At 37.7% G+C, this 20,892-nt stretch overlaps 1 protein-coding gene across 2 annotated transcripts in view; it reads left to right on the top strand.

Annotated features, from left to right (window-relative positions):
• Positions 1 to 20,892, top strand: part of LOC113074146 (plexin A3) — a 167,481-nt gene that overhangs the window by 16,649 nt on the left and 129,940 nt on the right. For both annotated transcript variants that reach the window (XM_026246891.1, XM_026246892.1), the window contains one exon: positions 2,111 to 2,293. In XM_026246891.1, coding sequence (XP_026102676.1) covers positions 2,111 to 2,293 — 183 coding nt within the window. The remainder of the gene's footprint in view (positions 1 to 2,110; positions 2,294 to 20,892) is intronic.

Below are 20,892 nucleotides of genomic sequence, written 5' to 3' on the forward strand. Positions count from 1 at the left end.
AAAAAAAAGAGTCATAAAGGTCAATTTATCCAAATTTTGATTTATACGTCATCTGAAAGCTGAATAAATATGTTTACATTGATGTATGGTTTGTTAGGATAGTATTTGACTATTTGAAAATCTGGAATATGAGGGTGCAAAAATCTAAATACTGAGAAAATCACCTTTAAACTTGTCCAAATGAAGTTCTTAGCAATGCACATTACTAATTGAAAATTAAGTTTTAATATATTTAAAAATGAAATTTACAAAATATCTTCATGGAACATGATCTTTAGTTAATATCCTAATAATTTTTGGCTAATGCAACAAATATTCCCCAGCGACTTAAGACTGGTTTTGTGGTCCAGGGTCACGTATGTTATCTGCATAACATGACAGATTTAATGTGAATTTATTTCAATTATTAAGTAATTGTTTTATGAATGCTGCTGTTGTTTCATGCATATTCAACAGCTTATATTGAGGTACTGAAGGCAACATTTTGGTTTAGAACCAACCCTAGCGTACATATTGAATAATTTTTCTGCATGTCGTTTGATTCTGCATGTCGTTTGATACACTAAATAACTACTTGTCGGTAGTTATTTAGTGACTCTGTGCTTGTAAACTTAAGCTTACATCATGCTACAGTAGCAATGTTTTCCTCCTCAAAAAATAACAAAGTATTAGCAAACCAGGAGAATTTGTTTTTCCTTTCTAACTTGCCTGGAGGACAACCAGACGAGAGGACAATTTGTGTCCGTGGCTGTAATTGCGCTGGGAACAATAGCACAACACCTCGCGGCCCAACTAGAGCAGATGGGGTGAAGATGTAGCGTGCCGATGACCTCGTTCCTTTGGGGGGGGAGTGGCTGTGGTTGTTTTTATGAGCAACAACAGGGTTCCCCATGACTGATGCAAATCTGCTCCTGATTCCAGCGCCGTGGCTGGCGGGGTATTATTAGCTCTTTCTCATGCACAGCAACGTCCCTCCGTCTTTATAATGAGAGCATGCATGTCTGCCGCATGCTCATGCTTCGTTTAATACATTAGTCTTCATATGCATGTACAAAAACAAGCCGTTCCACCAGCCAACATCACCATCTCAATCATCATTCAGTGGCACACTCTCAAGACGCCCATTGCCTCGAAGAATTTGGGTGGAAGGTGCCAAAAAATTCAGCTGTTGCACCTTCATGTTCGCCATTACCACCGTGAAACGTCTTGCTGTTTGAGCTGATGTCATTCATCCAAGTGAGATTAAATCGCTTTGTGGTTTCCGTTGAGCTCCGAGAACTTGGTAATGAGTCAATAGTTCACCTCCAGGATGACCCTGGGGGACTAGGTTTGGTGCTCGATGACATCATCACTCGGCCGATTGATATGTTGCAGATGTTAGTTAGCGCAATTGATTTTTGAATAACTCTACGGACATTTCCTTGAGGAGAAATGACATGATTTTCTTGTATTTTTTTCCTCCTTTGTGTCAGTGGACAGCTATTAAAATCGCCTGAAATAATGCTTTTCAGAGATGCTCAGAGAGTAAATGGTGCCTCTTTCGAGAGAGCACATCTAAAGTGATAAAGCACTGACAGTGAGGTAGATTGCAGGATGATGTCATGTCTCACCGGTCAGTGCGCATTGGCCCCTGCTATGATCCCCATGGGCTCACTTTCACAGTCTCTGTTTGGGTGGTTCTTCCCTGTCTGATCTATTAGCTGGAACTTCCTGTCTGAGATGCTGTGAATTGACAACAGCTGGAGAAAGCTATTGTTAGGTCTTCAGGGTATCTTTTCGGACCAGCATAAACCAGCAAAGGACCAGCATAAACCAGCAAAGGACCAGCTTAAACCAGCAAAGGACCAGCTTAAACCAGCAAAGGACCAACTTAAACCAGCAAAGGACCAGCTTAAACCAGCTCAAACCAGCATCCCATCTTTAAAACATACCTAACCAGCTTATGCTGTTTTTTTCAACAGGGTTGACTTTGTTATTGTCCTCTTGCATTAATGACACACTTTTTTCCTTTTAACACCGTAAAGCTTCTCTGACACAATATGTATTATATAAAGCACTATATAATAAAAGTTACTTGACTTGCTTCATTGTTTCTCGTTTCATCCTATAGCCCAAGCAGATTGGCGATGATTTCTGTGGCCTGGTTCTGAACCAGCCTCTCGGAGGACTGCGGGTCATTGAGGGCACTCCTCTGTTTGATGACCGGACTGACGGTATGGCGTCCGTGGCCGCGTACACCTACGGAGGTCATTCAGTGGTGTTCGTGGGGACTCGCAGTGGCCACCTGAAGAAGGTAAGACCTAACCAATCTGTGTCTGTATTTCCATTGTTGACTTTTATGGAGATCTTGTCACTGGCTGCACTTTTGATTTGTTCTTGATGTTGGTTGATTGGGAAGTCATAGTGATATGGTGATGATGTTGACAAGTGAGTTTGTTTATAATTGAGGTACACTGACTGACTAATCTGTTATCAGTCCATCAGTGATGCTGTACTACATCATTTCAAAGTCAACAGCATGTGCAACCTGCATTTAGTGTTGGGAATAGTTTTTTGTTGGATGACATTAAAGAATTAAAAAAAGATTTGGATAAAAATAGGGAAAAAATAATACTTATCTCAAAAGAAATTGGAAATTTGAACAAATCTTGTCTTTCTCACCTCACTCTTGTTAGATTTTAAAAGTTGAAATTTGAACAAATCTTGTCTTTCTTACCTCACTCTTCTTGTTAGATTTTAAAAGTTGTGTAAGTGTATTCCAGCCTAACTGAAACTAAATATTTTTTATTACTATAAAAAAATAAGGATGTAATGCTTCACTCAACCTATGATTCGATACGATTTGTGGTACTGATTTCATGATTCAATTGTATCTTTTTTTTTTACAGAATGAAAATGTAAGGCAAATTATAAATGAAAAAATGTCATTTTATGATTGCTTTGACAAAATGCTGAACATTTAAATATGACCCAAATCAAATACATAAATAATCCAAATGAAAAAAATCTCTTCATATTTAAACAAACTAAGGCTTTGCTTGTACTCTTTCCATTCAGTTACAGGCAAACTCTGGATTTTAATCATGATCAAAACAAAGATCCTGCATACATGCAGCATGAGCAGTTTCTAATCTAAATTAGACTGTATAATTTAAAACTTTGTGAAATTATGCTACATAAAACATCTGAACTAGACAAAAACAGCTGATGGGCTGAATGAGAACGCAAAATCACTCTCTGACAGCAGGTGGCGCATATGGAACAGCAGCGGTACAGCATTTCTTTTCTGCTTTAATATGCATTATACAGAGGTAAGATGAAAAGAAAATGTCATCTAAACTTTTTTTAAAAACTCCTACCCACAAATGTATCGCTATTCATTTAATATCACCCACACACACACACAAACACACACATTTTGGTTTATAGTTTTGATCAAATTAAGTTGCTGAGATTGAGTTTGGTTTTTCAGCCCTTCCTGTGTTGACTCTCACAGTTGTTTTTTTAAAGGGTCCCGCCATGAGTGTTATGTTTTTTAGAAAATAAATGTTTTACTCTCAGACCCCTGCATTCTGCTACAGACTGTTGCGCTTCTATTGGCTGTTTTTGAACCCCGTTTTTCTTAATACAAGTCTAAATGGGGTCCGATGAACCTGTAGTGAGCCTAAATATATTATCTTGAATTAACCAATTAGCTGTTTAACTGGATCTTAAAAGTATGATGTTTTGCATATGTAATTCAGCCTAATGAATATAGCCATACACAAACCACCAACCAGCATTTCGGCCAATATATGCACATTGATTCTCGAGGGAGCCAAAGTGAGAGGGTGCAGTCATTTTTCAGCTGGTGAAAAGAGAGAGAGAGAGAGAGAGAGAGAGAGAGAGAGAGAGATACCCAGTCGGTATTAAAGTTTAACATTACTCAGCAGCCACCCGGCCTGATATGTGCGCTGTATTAGGTCATCGTGAGGAACTTTTATTCATGACGGTTTTAAGTCACTGTTCATTGAGAGAATTAAAGGAATTACATTAGACGTGAGGCCGATGAAATCGCTCTGAGAAGCTGACTTGGCTCTTTCTCAGCAGACATCATAATTAAAATGAGGTAGATGGGGAGGAAAATATGCTACAGTTTTGTGTGCGTTCGCTATTCCAGCACCCAGCTGGAGAATATGAATGCGATCGCATCCGTTCTCCTATCGGAGTGAGGGAGCAGGGGTCAGCCCTGTGGGAGCTGTCCTGTTTCGGATTGTTTACGGGAGTTCGTGTCCAAACATGTCCTGATATACCTCTCAAAGCCCCGCACCAGATCAAACTGTTTGGAAACAGGGATACATCCGGAGATTGAATTGGAGTTCTTGGCTGATAGTCTTACGATTGTCTGCTGTTAATAAACAGAATACGGCGCTTGCGGTCGTGCTGATAATAAGCAGCTCTGTTTGTTGTTGGAGATTATATGATGTTACAGAAACACTCCCTCATCCGTATGCCTTCATATTGACCAAAGATCACAATAAACAGAGATGTGGGGAGATCCTAATGTTTGTTTTCTCGCAAACATTGTGTCAGGATGAAATGCTAAATGGGTTGTGTACGAATCTAGTCGGCATTAGACAGAGACTCGCTTAAAGGCGGTTATGGTTATGGTTTCATATACGTACTGTTTGTTGCTGCATAAACAGGAGATGTGGAGGAAGCGTGAATGGCTTTAGCTCATGTTCCAGGGAAAACTGAAATTTCCTCATCAGAGTTAGACAGCCAAACACAGTCGGAAGTTTAAGATTTGTCTGGATTACAGTTTGCATCATTTAATCAAGTGACTAGATTTCATATAAGAAATTATAAGTATTAGTTTTAAAACATGCTGCACAACCAATTACATTTTTAACACTGACCCAAAATGTAGAGCAACAACTTGATAACTGACATCAAAACAAGACTTTCTATTAACATGTACTTTTGTTAATTTGTAATATATCAAATATAGTTTTGTATTTATATAATATATAATATTCTCTGGATTTTAGAGTAGAAATTATTTATTTATTTTAATTTTTGTTTGTGTGTGTGTGTGTGTGTGTGTGAAAGCTATTAACTAGTGCACTCAAATATTTAGGGTTGATAGGATTTTATAAATTAACACTTTACTCTGTGTTATATTGTGAAATATAACTATAAGTTAACTTTTTAGTATTTTAATGTTTTAAAATATCATTTATTCCTGTGATGCAAAGATGAATTTTCAATATCGTTACCACGCTCTCCACGATCCTTCAGAAATCATTCTAAGATGCTGAATTGGTGTCGAAGTAATAATTAATTCTGTTATTAAATACTCAGGTTAGGGTTAGCTCTCTGTAAATGGTCTCTCAAAGGCCTGTTTTGGTGGTTTTCAGAGTGTTGGTCTACCTGCTGTAATGTAGTGTAGAGAATACAGGAGGAGGCTGGGTAATTGCTCCATATCTCCCCTCGCAATGGCTTGTTTGTTTTGGCAGGAGAAAAGAGACGGCAAACTGCTTTTCTCAAGCTGTACAGAAATCACCCATGAGTCTTTAGTGTATCCTGTCCCTAGTTGGCTGCAAGTTGAGTCAGTCGTTTGGACTCCTGGAGTCAAAATTCTGGAGTTTTGTTACATTCTAGTTTCACTGAATCATTCTACTTGTAAAAGAAGAGCCTTTTTTTCCCATAGCTTTAATTGCCTATTTGATTTGCTAATGCTTAGTAATGCTAAACTTTGTCTCTTAAAGTGCCCCTGTTTGTGCTACAGACATGAATTATACCTCAGATCGTTTGTCTTTCTGAGGCGAGTTAGCTTCATATTTTCTAAGAGTTTTTACCTGATGGGCAAGCCATGGAAGTATCATAGAGACTTGTGATACTGTTGTCTTTTGACTCATTTGCAATTAAATAATGAGTCTTTTACTTTATTCTTTAGCTTGGCAACATTTCAGGGCACCTTGCCAATGGTTAGCAACCGCTGGTAGAAATGAAGATATACAAAAAGGGACAATATTTGCCCCATAGGAAATGATTATCAATGGTATTTATTTATTTCCATTTAAAATACATACTGTATCATTTACCTGTATTTATTAATCATTAAAAAAACCCTGACACATATTTAGAGTAATTTCTTTGTCATATATATGTTTTACATTTTAAATATATATATATATATATATATATATATATATATATATATATATCTATAGATATATATATATATATATATATATATATATCTATATATATATATATATATATATATATATATATATATATATATATATATATATATATATAATATTTATTTATTTATATATTAGGGGTGCTCCGATCACGATCGGCCGATCGTTAATGCGCATCTCGTCAGTAAAGCCGGTTCTCTAATCAGCGGTTAATTCCATCAGGTGCATGATTTCAAATAGAGCAGCTGTTACTACACAGAGCCGTTGTTAATAGAGAAGATGCGCAAATCCACTTCATTTTCAGCGTTTTTTGGCGCATCTTCTCAGTTAACAACGGCTCTGTTCATTAGCAGTTGTTAATTATAATGGTGACTTTCTGTGTTATTTTTGCCTCTGGGCATCTCTTAATTACTAACCATATTTATAACTGTCTAGTATCATGGCAGCAGGTCTTACACACAAGCAATCATGTTTTCTCCTTATAATGTAAAGATCTAGTTTTACATCCCGTTTGTGCAAACCACCATGCAGTATTTGTGCCTGTGGCTTCGATTTCAGTAATCCATGTCTGCTGTAGCAGGAATTCTCTCCCTCCTGATGTACTTTTACAAGTGAACGTTTAAACCAGTAGCCTGGCACCAATTCCGGTCGGCTTAGATATTTAGCAGCAAGTGCAAAGGTAAATGAAAATAAATACAGCCAGATATTTTCCCCTGCACCTGTGCTGTTCACAGAGCCGCGGGGCTGCCGGAGGATTCTGCAGAAACGGCCAGGAGATAATCTGACCGCTGGGAAATAAACCCAAGGTTGTCAGGGATATATATATATATATATATATATATATATATATATATATATATATATATATATATATATATATTTTTTTTTTTTTTTATGGAACACATTTTGCTGGCAATGTGGGCGAACGTGTGCATGTATATCATTGTGTTACGTGAACAAATGGATGTACGAGTCTGCCATTGAATGCTTAATCAGGTGCTTTTATGTTGGTTTATTGTACGGTCTATTTAGCGCTAAAAGGATCTCAAGGTAGCTGTAGTATATCATCAATATGGCCCATCCTGTGCTGACCTCTCATCCTCCCGACCTTGTGTTTCCTGTAGACACAAAAAGAGGAAGTCATTGGCTGTGTTTGGAATGCAATACTAACTCTATTTATACTGAATACTACCTGCTCTTTATCAAAAATAGAAAGTGAAAACCGAAGGCATTATTGTTCGGCAAACATTTCAGACCATGCTATGTCACCCACATGAGCTGGGTTTCCATCCATGCATTTTTATTGCAAATTAAGAAAAAAACATTCACAATTTCACAAACACACCACATTTCATCAAATTATATGTTTTCATTTGATAAGAAAACATACAAAAAAACAGATAAAAATCACATTTATACCTGGAAAATGCATGTTAAAAGTCTTACCTGGAATTACTGAATAATTCACTCAAATCATTGGTTGATATTAATTATTATTATATTTTTAGAGCATTTTGTCAGAGTGTTTCCCAACCAGTTAGCACTTTGTTAAGCTGTTAACTTGCCAACTGAAAGCACAAAGGAACATGATCAATTGCACCAATTTTTGCATCACTACTATAATGTGATATGTCACTTTTCAATGATTTCCAATCATGCACTGAATATAGAGTAGCTATAAAAAGTTTTGTTAGTAAAGCAAATGGGATTGTGTTTGGTTAGGATCTTACATGACAACAGGGTTGTCATCACACTTGAAATAGAAGGGCAGGTCAAGCGCATTGCAGTATTTTCCGCAGTGCACATTTTTGCAAATGTAGCAGGTCATCCTGGTTTTCAATGCATACAGAAACATCCCATATGCATGTATGGGATATATTATATTAATAGTAGTATGCTCTTTTGCAAATGCAATTGTGCAGTTTTTAAATGAAGAAACGGATCCTATTACACATACCGCCTGTGATCATGTTTATGTTTTATAAAGATAAATACGCCAGGGTGAAAATTCTCATTCTGCACCCAGTCTTAGACATATTGAATACGGCAGATTAGTGTCCCTGTCGCAGTGTTCAAATTGATTAATGCCTTTTAAAAAGCGTCAAATCCCTGTGCTTCACCGCAACCGTGTTCCGCGCGGCTCACATTTTTCGTGTTAGCACCATCAACTGAGTCGCTCTAATCCTCATAATCATGCATGAGCTGCAAGTATTTTAATTTCTTCTTCATCATCACCTGCCTTTTTTCCCTCAGCTTTTATATTTCGCCATGTTAGCATTTTTGTCTTGAGCTGATGGAGGCTTCAGAAAGGGGCCAAAATGGAGCAGACCTTAAAGACCTGTCAGGACTGACCACTCCATCGACCATTTTGTGCCTAAAATTTTGCTCTATTCAAATCCAAGTGTGATTGGGCTGGAAATTGGAGCTAATTTAGCGGCGTAAATCAGCAGAAGAGCGTGGCACGGGCGTGGAAATGGCCGGAAGGCTGATTTATGAACGGCTCGGGCCTCAGCCTCGTTTGATCATGGCTAAATCTGTTTGCTGTAAATCTGCTGTCACGGATCGAGGCGGGGAGGGATGCGTCGTATCTCGGGCCGGTCTGCACCGCAAGACCGTCGACTTCTTAACAAAACACTGTGTCATTATGATCGAAGCCAGGAGAGTGCTGGATTTGGGGTCTTGCTCAACTCCTTTAATTAGATGACTGTTTTCTACCTGGGTAACAGATGTGTTGCTCTCCTCTGTGGAGCGGCGACAGACAGAAGCTGCTAGATGATTTCTCAAGCGCTCATGGTGACGTGTTTGGACCATCTGAGCACTTCTTAAATTTATTGCTATCCAATTTTCGATGCAGCTTTTTAGGCCAGATTTGCATTTAGCAGATCATCAATTACTAAAAACCTTTCTTAAGGTCTGGTTCAGTTGCATAAACATAGTCACTATGTTAAGACAAGGGGTGCCCAAACTCAGTCCTGGAGGGCCGTTGTCCTGCAGAGTTTAGCTCCAACTTACCTCAACAAACCAGCCTGGAAGTGTCTAGTATGCCTAGTAAGAGCTTGATCAGCTGGTTCAGGTGTGTCTGATTGGGGTTGAAGCTAACTCTGCAGGACACCGGCCCTCCAGGACCGAGTTTGGGCACTCCTGGTTAAGACTGCGTCTTAAGTTATTGTTTGACCAACTTTACTTTTTGGATTAAAACTAGACCAATTTACCTTTACGTCACTGACTTTTTAAAAAGATATGAACAGTCTTGAAGAATATAATGAAAATAAATGAAAAAAAATATTTTTAAGACTTTTTAAGTCTAAGTGGCTTTTGCAACCGCCTGCTAATGTGACCGATGACAGATATCTGCTCACTTGTCATTGTTTGGTAGATGTAGAAAGCCAGTTTGGTAGAAGAATATTTTAATGTGATTTATTATTAATAATCAATATAATTGTTTATTGAAAACAGTTCTATTTGAGTATTTATTAATATTTTAATTAGCTTTATTTTTATATTTTCAATTTCATTTAAATTGTAGTTTGTTTTTAGTTATTTTATGTGCTTTGGTCATTTCTATTATTTTTGTTTGGATTTAATTTATTTTTTATTTCAGTTTAGTTTTAGTAATTTGAGAAGTTTTTTAAAAAAAATTTAGTTAGTTGGAGGCAGTATTTTTCATTTTAAGTTAAGTTTGTTTTATATCGGTTATATTTTATATCATTTCTGCTTTATTTCATGCAGCTGAAAGGATTTCAAGTAGTTTTAGTTAATAATGACAAAACTGAAAATAAAATAGAAAAAAAAATGGTTTTATATAAAATATATCTAAAAATATGGTTTAAATAAGCAATAAGTCACTTGAGGCCGAGTGTTTCCCCCTTTTTTTTTTGTTGCTACGTTTAAGGTCATCTTAACATTACTGTAATGTATATTCCATTGCTAATTTCTTTTAATATCTGATACTTTATATGTCTGACATTGATTTTACTGTACAGATCTGATTTGCATGTGGTGATGTTGCTTTTTAATCCATTTTTTTTTTTACTTTGTGGTGCAGATTTCTTCTAATTAATGATTTTTTTTATTTAAACTGTGACTGAGTCTGTTGATAACAAGTCTTGCACCTGGCTAAAAATGTCATTTAAATATCACTGGATTTATTAGAAACCACTTCTTAATTTTGACACACTGTCTTATTCAACCCTAAAGCCTCATAAACGTCAGGCTCTGTTGGGCCCGGTTCAGCTGTGTGGATTGTACTGTATCTGAGTCACTGTTACACTGTAATTGTGTCTGACATTATAAAACAGTACTGCATCACATCCACTCATGAGGTAAACCTTCAATTTTAGACTAACTAACATTGGCTTCTTTTGATCTCAGTGTGATTTAGGACTGGATTCTGCTTCAGTATATGTAATGGAAACTTAAGTCAATAAACTTGGGTCAAGTAACTCAGCCTATAAATACAAATTTAGACTTTATAAAAGAGCTAACGAGTAAATATTCCTGCTGCGTCCACATGAAATACTTCCTGAGAGCAATCAGTGAAGACATTGGGATTTATGTGTTTCTAACTACAGTGATTTTACTATGGTCATATTCCCATCATATATGCCTTAATATATTGGCTAGGATATTCAATTATTTGTTAATCATAACAATGTGGTGCAACATAACAATAACATAAAACATTTGTAAATTATTTGTAAATTATTATTCATAATGATATTATATTTATATTGTTATATAATAATAATAATAATAATAATACATCAAACTTGTATAGCGCTTTTTTGGACACTCAAAGACGCTTCACATGGGGAAACAAACAAAACAAAACAAAACAAAACAACAAGGGTTTAGGGAAAAGCTAGTTTGAACAGGTGGGTTTTGAGTACTGATTTGAAGTTTGGCAGTGAGTCCGAGTTTCTGATGGATGTAGGGAGTGAGTTCCAGAGGGTGGGGGCAGTGATAGCGAAGGCTCGATCCCCCAAAGTCCGTCGGTTAGTGCGGACGATCGGAGCAAGGCGGTTTGTGCCAGCTGAACGGAGGTGGCGGGTGGGTTGGTGCTGTTCCAGGAGCTCAGTGAGGTAGAGTGGGGCCAGGTTATGGAGGGACTTATAGGTGAGGAGAAGGAGCTTATATTGAATGCGATAGTGAACAGGTAGCCAATGGAGCTGACGGAGAACGGGGGTGATGTGTTCTCTTGACCGGGTGTGGGTTAGGAGGCGGGCAGCTGAGTTTTGGATGTATTGCAGTTTTTGTAGTTGATTGGTAGGAAGTCCGTATAGAAGGCTATTGCAATAGTCAAGTCTTGAAGTTATGAATGCATGAATGAGAATTTCAGCTGTTGCCAAGGTAAGGGAGGGGCGAAAGCGGGCAATATTGCGGAGGTGGAAAAAGGATAGTTTAGTGATATGGTTGATGTGTGTTCGGTATGAGAGGGTGGGGTCCATTATGATGCCAAGGTTTCGGACAGAGAGGGAGGGGGTGACAATATGTCCGTCGATAAGGAGAGTAAAGTTCTGAATAGAGGAGAGGAGAGATTTTGGGCCCGTGATAAGGAGTTCTGTTTTACTGCTGTTGAGTTTAAGAAAATTATTGTCCATCCAAGCTTTAATGTCAGAAATGCAATCGGTGATGGTGGAGAGAATAGCCGGGGAGATGGATTTGGTGGAAAAGTAGATTTGGGTATCATCTGCGTAGCAGTGAAAATGGAGTCCATGGTTGCGGATGATCTGACCGAGGGGAAGCATGTAGATGGTGAAGAGGAGGGGGCCGAGAACGGAACCTTGGGGGACGCCATGGGTGACAGGGGAGGTGTGGGAGTTGCAGTTATTAACAGAGACAAAATGGTGACGATCAGAGAGGTAAGATGTGAGCCAGCGAAGTGCTGTACCAGAGATGCCAATAGATTGAAGACGATGGAGGAGGACAGTATGGTCAATAGTGTCAAATGCAGCGGAGAGGTCGAGGAGAAGGAGGATGGATATGAAACCAAAGTCGGCAGCAATGAGGAGATCATTTGTGACTTTAAGAAGGGCTGTTTCTGTGCTGTGGTGTGGACGGAATCCGGATTGAAATGTTTCGAAGAGTTGAGAGGAGTGGAGATATTGATGGAGTTGTGTGTTTACGGCGCGTTCCAGGATTTTTGAAAGTAACGGAATATTGGAGATGGGTCTGAAGTTATCCAGATTGTCAGGGTTGAGGCCAGGTTTTTTCAGGAGGGGTGTGATGGATGCAAGTTTTAGCGGGGATGGAACAGATCCAGACGTAAGGGAAGTGTTGATGATGATGGTGATGAGAGGAATAAGGGTTTCTTGACAGCTTTTGAAGAGAGGAGAAGGGATCGGGTCAAGCTGGCAGTTTGAGAATTTCATGGTCGAAAGGAGTTTGGAGGTGTCAGAGGGAGACAGTGGAGAGAAGGAGGAAAAGCTGTGGTGTGTGAGCGGAGGGAGTTGATATTCAGAAGGAGGAGAAGCGGAGGAAGTGGATGCTAGTGAACAGTGTATTGTATGGATTTTGGTATGGTAGGATGACAGAAAGTTATTGCATTTGTCTATAGTGAATGTGGAGGTTATATTGTCCTTGGGTTTGGTCAGTTTTGCAAATGTGGAGAATAATGTGCGGGGGTTAGAAGAATTTGAGTGGATGAGTTGTGAGTAGAAATTGGACCGGGCAGTTTTGAGAGCAGAATTGTATGTGGTTATGGCGTGTTTGTAGGCTTGTGCATGGACAGTGAGACCGGATTTTTTATGGATCCTTTCAAGTTGTCTTTTTTGTCTTTTGAGAATGTGAAGATCTGGGGTGTACCAAGGAGCAGAGGTGGAGAAGGAGACTGAGGCAGTTTTAAGAGGGGCTATTTGGTTGAGGCAGGTGGAGAGTGTGTGGTTGTAGAAATTGACTAGATCAGAGGCAATCGGATCGGAGGGAAGTGAAGAAGTAGAGATGGCATGGGATATGGATGAGTTGAGAGAGATGGGACTAATAGATTTCAGGTTTCGAAATGTAATTGTTCTTGTGTGTTTGATGGTAGGAGAGGGGGTAATGACATCCAAGGTGATGGCCAGATGATCAGAAATTGTGAGGTCAGTCAATGAAAGGTTATGTATGGTGAGGGAGGGTGTGGAACAGACCAGGTCCAAGATATGTCCATGATTATGTGTGGGTGAGGTGACATGCTGGGTAAGGTTGAGGCAGTTTAAAATGTCCAAAAAGTCAGATGTGAATTTTGCTGTCGGAGAGTCGATATGAATGTTGAAGTCACCAATGAGGAGAACGGACGGAGAAATGGAAGACAGCTGAGTTACGAAGTCTGTGAAATCAGAAAGAAATGATGGACAAAGTTTGGGAGGGCGGTAGATGACTGCAGCAGTGAGTGATTGGGAACCAGGAAGTCTGAAAGCCAAGTGTTCAAATGAGGATACAGCCGGGATGGGGATGGGGCGGATGGAGATATCGCTGCGGTGAATAACTGCGATGCCACCACCTCGCCGGTCCAGACGGGGGTTGTCAATGAAGGAGTATCCAGGTGGGGTGGTCTGATTTAATGCAAAGTAATCCATAGGTTTATGCCAGGTTTCGGTAAGACAGAGAAAATCCAGTTTATTGTCAGTAATGAATTCACAGAGGAGCAGGCTTTTATTGTTGAGTGATCTTGTATTGAATAGCGCTGTCTTAAGAGGCTTTTGTTTTGAAATCCAAATGGCGGAAGTTGAGACGGACAGGAGGTTAGATGAAGTCGCGTGAAGAGTGCGCGGATGACGTATGCGGATGTTGTTGTTGCGCCAGTTTCCAGGCTGGAGTGAACTTCGGCCGGACCAGAAAGATGGAATACTGTTTTCGGCACTGAAGTAGTAGTGAAGATTACGACGGGAGCCTCGGTGGATATAAGGGCGACGACGAAGAAGACAGTGTTGTTGCAGAGTAGAGATGATGTCCAGTGAAGGAGGTGCGCGGTGGTTAAATCTGAGAAGCTGCAAGGACGTGTATCGAAGTGCCATGGTCAGAGCCGTAGATGACAGAAAGGCCAGCAGGAAAGTCATAAACAGTAGTAGCCGCATAGCTGACAGGCTGCTCCGGAGTGCAGGCCGGCCAGTAACCGGGCTGTAATCCACTGCTCGAGCAGAAAATAGCGGGGATGGGCCGAAGGCAACCCCGGGGGCTAGCTTGTTGATGGTCACAGCAGAATCACAACGTGACGGGCAGCAGATGCGGCGACCAGGCAAAGACACAATCCAGATCTTGAGGTAGGAACAGATACCACCGGTACTAAACAAAGTCAGTAGGTAAAACTGTTTTTGTTACAAACAAACTTTTTCGTCCGGAGTGAGAAGCGGCAGCCAAAACGCGCCAGCGTCCTCTCAGCGTCCTCAGAACCTAAAATAATATTACTATACTATTAATATTAAATAATTACTAAAATAATACATATTTTTTATTATATAATACCATATAGCTATGATAATAATAACAAAATTAATAATAAAATAATAAAGTACAAAAAATCACTAAAACTGAACTGAAACTAAAAATTAAGCTAAATAGAAATATTTATAAAGAAATGACAAAAGCTAAAATTGAAAACTAATAATAAAATATAAAATAAAACGTATTAAAATATTAATAAATATATAAATAATAACAAAATAACATTGCTTATATATACATAGAATAATGATGATGATAATAATAATAATAATAATAATAATAATTAATTATTTTTAAATATTAGCAATTTTGGTGAACGGTGAGAATTTTAAATTAGTGCACTCACTATAGTTGCCGTTTTTGTCACTTCCTTGGTAGTACTGTATGTTTATTTTGTGTGTGTGTGTGTGATTATTGAATTATTTTTTATTATGTTGTGATTGCTGATCAATTTAACTTTTTTTTTTCTGGGTCCTCAATATCACTGTCCTTCCTGTTAGTATTTGGTAAACACCCTTTCACTAAATTCTTTAGTTCTTCACTGACATCACTATCCTGAAAGTGACATCATCAGGTGCTGCTGAGCAGGAATGATCCAGTACCGCTGCGTGTCAGCATCATTTGGCCTGGTGTATGTCCACACATTGGCGGTAATCACTTTACCTCAGGTACAAGCTAATGAACACCAGCGCTTATGTGTAGTGTTGTAGGATTAGGCCGGTCAGGGCCACCTGCAGCGCAGATGCCGCTCTTTTCTCGCGCCTTGTGTCATAATTTAATGGAGGCTTGATAATTTCATTAAAGGTCAAGACCGACGCATCTCTTAAATGGAAGTTAGGTGTTTAGGAGGGCAGCTATTAAGCACCTGTCTGGGGCCATGTGCCGTAAAGGCCCTGGGCGAGTGCCCGACTTACTGTGATTCAGGAACTGTGTCGACTACAACTGGGTGGTATGAACAAAATCTTATTTCACGCTGTAAATCATTTTGTATCAAGGTAGCAGTGTGTTGCACTATGATGGGAATTCAACAAAAATTGGTTTAGATATTAAATAACCCTGTGGCAATGTCTGTTATGGGTAAACCAGTAAGGGTGTTACAAATCAAAGGTATTTGATTTATTTATTTATTTTTACCAGATTTACACAAACCAAAGAGCTGTGAACCAGTGAACAAGTTGTATTGTGAAAACAGCTTCACATTATGTGCCACTTCAGTTGAAGATACAATACAAATAATGTTAGATATAATAATTTTTACCAAATAGATAAAATATACTGTTCAAGTTTGGGGTCAGTATTCATTTTTTTCTTCTTTTTTTTTTTAAAGAAGTCCCTTATAGATTTATTTGTCAAAAATACAGTACAATTTTTAAACATTAATGCCATTTAAAATATCTCTTTTCTATTTTAATCTATTTAAAAATAATTTAATTGTAATTTATAAAATCATAAAACATATTATAATTGTAAATTATTCCTGTGATGCAAAACTGAATTTACAGCATCATTACTCCAGTCTTCAGTGTTTAAATAAAACTAAAATTTGTAAAACTGCCACTTTTGATCAGTTTAATGTGTATTTGTTGAATAAATAATAATATTAAAAAAGAATAATAATAATGACCAAAAACCTTTTAACTAGTGGACGACCGATATATCGCAAATGCCATATATCGGCCGATATTTGATATTTTTTAAATATCGTCATTATGCCGATACGTTTTCTGCTTGGCTGATGTGTTCGAGGTGGCACTTTTATTTTGACGACACTGAAAACACAGTGCTCTCTCTCTCTCTCTTGTTTACTGTCGTTGTAAACAGTTCTGTCTAATACGAAAAGAAGTCTGTCTAATAATCAGATAGAACGGTTAAACAGAGGGATTAATGTATACAAAAAGTACTATAACGATTGCTTTTATATTATTAGTAATAGAAAGGCAAATATTATAATACTTTCTTGTTTGCCATCAGCATGAAGCAAATATGCATTTATTTAATTTAAACAAATCTTTGAATGACTAATGAATATTTCATTTCACAACCCTTGCAAACTTCGTCAAATCCAGCTGTGAGATGTTGTGAAGTGTGTATTGTGTATCCAGCATGATCGCATGTTCTCTGTGTGATGGTCGCCGTGTGTTAATTTAATGATTTAAACTTTAAACGTGATTTCAAATTATGCTGCGCTTTATGCATTCGTCCACTGTCATATTTATGTCATTTTCACTGTGTGCTGTATGTAAAATGAGTGTTACCTTGGCTTTATTTGAAAAATATGATTCCCAGTGCACACAAACTTGAGTGGTTACAGTGGTTACTTCCTTTTTAATTCTATTTTTATTAAATATTTATTATGTTTTCAAACGTATCCCCTTTAAAGCACTGATACGTCAGAGCAGGCATGTCTTTGGCTCTGTGTTGCATCTTTCTGAGATGCAGCATCAAGTAAATAAATATTATATTCCATGAATATATCTTACGTAAACATTACAGGTCATGTTGGGATCCATATGAACCCAAAACCTGCCTAATTATTTAAGACACCAATTATTGAGCTAGTCATCCAGACAACCATCATTCCCCCAGCCCTAGTGTAGCTCCCATTGCAGTCCTAGTGTCTGTTTTCCGACCTAAACTTTGACACAAAATAAAGTGACGTGTTTCAGTCTGCCGGCTAACAGCTCAACACTTTTTATCATTCAGTTCCCATTCCGTCATCCCTCAATTTCCGCCCAGCCTCGCGTCCGTGCCACCACTAATCTTGGAGCTGCGTGCTTAAAATGAGCCATAGGATTTGCCATTTGTTGCTCCTCCTCGAGCTACACGCAACCTCCGTGCCATTCATTGCACAGCCGCTGCCCAGGAGGAAACGACCCTTCAGGCTGAGTACAGATGCATTAAAACGACTAATAAACCCCATAGTGTGTCACCGTATTGATTTAAATCCATATTTGGTGGTGAAAGGACTCTGATATTGAGGGGTAATGTTATTTTGTTAAGTGTGGATCGGAATATACTCCCTTTGCTTATGAATTCAGCTTTCTAGCACGCTAGACTTCATGCTATAAGGTTACCCAGTGGCTGTTGTGGTTCTGGCACGCTAGCGTCGGACAGACTGAGAGCAAATGTCTCTTACAAACAAGCCGTCTGATTTAAGATAGCGCTAGTTTGCAGACGGCTGAATGCACGGTCTGTCCTGCTAAAGAGATAAGTGGAAAGGGGTCTCGGAAAACTCCCCATACAAATAGGCGTCTTGTCACATGATTAGAGATGAGTTATTTAATAAAGCCGAGCTCTTCGGATGACCTGCGTGGTACGGTCACACACACTGCTCTTATTCTCTCCGTCACTAGCTCATCTGTTTCTGAGGCCACAGAACGCTCAAGCGCAGACCTGCTGAAATCTTGGAGCAAATGTCCAGCGCTGGATGTAGGACTCTTTAAAAACAGTTGCTGGATGTGTTTCTTTTGTTTACACAGGTTGCACGAACATCTGCTGGTTTGTGGTTTTTGGCATCACAGATGTTCTTTGTTGTCCTGTTGTTGCGGATGATTTTTTAAAGTCCCGAGAATAAAATCTAGTTCTTTTCAGAGGGGGTCATAGAACACCTTGTTTTGAACATTAATATTTATCAGGTTTAATCATTTAATTAATCATTTATAATGCTGCATATTTTTTGTTGTTCACATGTATTAGTCATTTTTGTGCTTCACAGCATTAATAATTTAATAGAATTTTCAATGTAATAAATATAGAGAATATTATAGATTTGTTATGGAATTTGTAGAATAATATATATATATATATATATATATATATATATATATATATGTATATATATATGTGTGTGTGTGTGTGTGTGTGTGTGTGTGTGTGTGTGTTAATGTCATATTATATAATTAATTTAATATATTATAATATGGTATGATTTATTTATGTTATAAGTGTTTTTGCATTAATTCTTCATTGTTCATATTATTTAATATCATCATGCTTGTATATCATTATATTATAATTAAATTATGTATAATATTGTATTATTTTAAAATTTTAGTAGTATTTATATATATTTTTTATTGGCCACACACACACACACACACACACACACACACACATATATATATCTATATATTGATAATTTATTTATATACATTTTATACAAAATGTATTAAAATGTGGATTTTTTATATTAATAAATAATTTTTATAATATATAATTCCTCTAGTAAACTTGAATTACGTTCTACACAGCTCTTTGTGAAATCGTTTTTTTTGTACTCTCTATAAAATCATTCTAAAAAATCTTTATCCATTTATCCCAAATCACGGAAAATCATTGTTTGAAAGGTTTAGGAGCTGTTTATATACAGTCACCCGTTTTAAATTTAACAGGTCTCACATGTGTCTCATGTCAGGACATCAGCAGTTTGGTCTTTCCGGCATCCGCATGTGCAGGTTCGAAATCCGGGTTGTTTACACTTTTCCCTTTCCCTCTGTGTTGATGGAAGCTTTTCTGCCTGTCTGGCATGCCAATAATGGAAAGCATTCCGCTGTGAGTATTTAGATATGGATATGGTTTGTCCAATGTAATTAGCTTTGGCCAACTCAGGGGATCATATCTGAGGCCGTAAAATAACTGGAAGAGACAGATGGCAGAAAGACGCGTCACTCCTCTCTTCCCCTCGTTCGACAGCAGCCTCATCCAATTCCGTCTTGGATGACCACGGCAGAAGCTTTATTTGAACAGCAAACAGGAAAACGCTCTGATGTAAATATGCTTTATCAAGCCCCGAGAAAACAATCGGATAAATAACCCGCCGCCAAAAACAAAGCGAGTCGCCGTGTCGCATTTCACGTCGATTTCCGACAGAGTCCCTTTCCCTTTCAGAGGGGCAGATATGAATATCGTAAATGGGTTTGCTGGAAATATTTAATTCTGTATTCTTTGTATCCAATTTTCAGCTTCTAAATGCATTGGTCACAGCGGCAGCCAGACTTGACGGCTTTTCTGAGGTAAAATGCGCTCTGGATTCACAGGGATAAATATTACCCTTAGTTTTAACCCGAGAGCGTGAGATGGGTTTCAAAAAATGTGAGAGAAAGAATCCGTGAACTGAGCTGAGCGTTTGGCCGGGATGTGTTCGCTCTCGGGGGGGAAAGCGCTTCTCCTCCATTTTGTGGGGTCTGAGAGAAGCACTCCAGTCCGGACTGGTGTTTGATGTCAGAGCTGGAGAACTGTGGGACTCATATCTGAGGAGCACGGCAGCAACGAGAGGGAGAGAGCGAAAGTGTTTTTTTTTTTTTTTCGCACTGCGTGTCAGAGCCAGGCACCTGGAACTAGGTCATTTCTCCAGGAAGAGGCAGGAGTGAGAAGAGAGTGAGATTGAGATGGAGGGAGGCGGTGGAAACTGCGGGTTTGTGTTGTGTATCTCACTGCAAATGACGCCTTTAATTTATCTTTCACATCAGATGATGTGCAGACAAGAGCAATAAAAGATTTTTTTGTGTTCTGGGTCACTCATTTGACTTTATTATGGCTGCTGCCTGCACACACAAGTTGACATAACGTTGCCTATTTTCTTGTGTAATGCACGTCATTGTGCAGTTTGGTACCACTTTATTTTAAAATGTTAAATGTACAAATAATTATTAAAAGACTGATAAATAGCTGATTATATTTACTTTTAAAATATAATTGAGCATTGAGTACTTTTTTTTAAAAGTAGAATTTACTTAATAAATATTGCTAAATATTTAATTATGCATTTTTTGCTTTTACTATATATTTTAGTGCTGTCAAATGATTAATTGTGATTAATCACATCCAAAATAAAAGTTTTTGTTTATATAATATGTGTGTGTACTGTATATATTTATTTTGTATATATAAAGACACAAATATTTACATATATATATATATATATATATATATATATATATATATATATATATATATATATATATATATATATATATATAATTTTTTTTATTTTTTTTTATTTTTTTTTAAATAAATATACACCGTACACATGCATAATTATGTAAAAAAAAAAAAAATTTGGATGCGATTAATCATTTGACAGCACTAATCTATTAACATTAAATTGTTTTATTAAAAAAAATTCTAATGTGAATTTGGGCACTATAATGTAAGTTACATAATGGATAACAATTTTTTTCATATCCTTGCATAAAAAGGGCACATATTTAATTGGAACAAAAATAAGTATGTGAAGTTCAGCTATGTGAAGAAATGCAAGTAGTTTTTTTTTTTTTTTTTT

The sequence above is a fragment of the Carassius auratus genome, unplaced genomic scaffold (genome assembly GCF_003368295.1).
Source record: "Carassius auratus strain Wakin unplaced genomic scaffold, ASM336829v1 scaf_tig00013767, whole genome shotgun sequence".
Classification (NCBI taxonomy): Eukaryota; Metazoa; Chordata; class Actinopteri; order Cypriniformes; family Cyprinidae; genus Carassius; species Carassius auratus.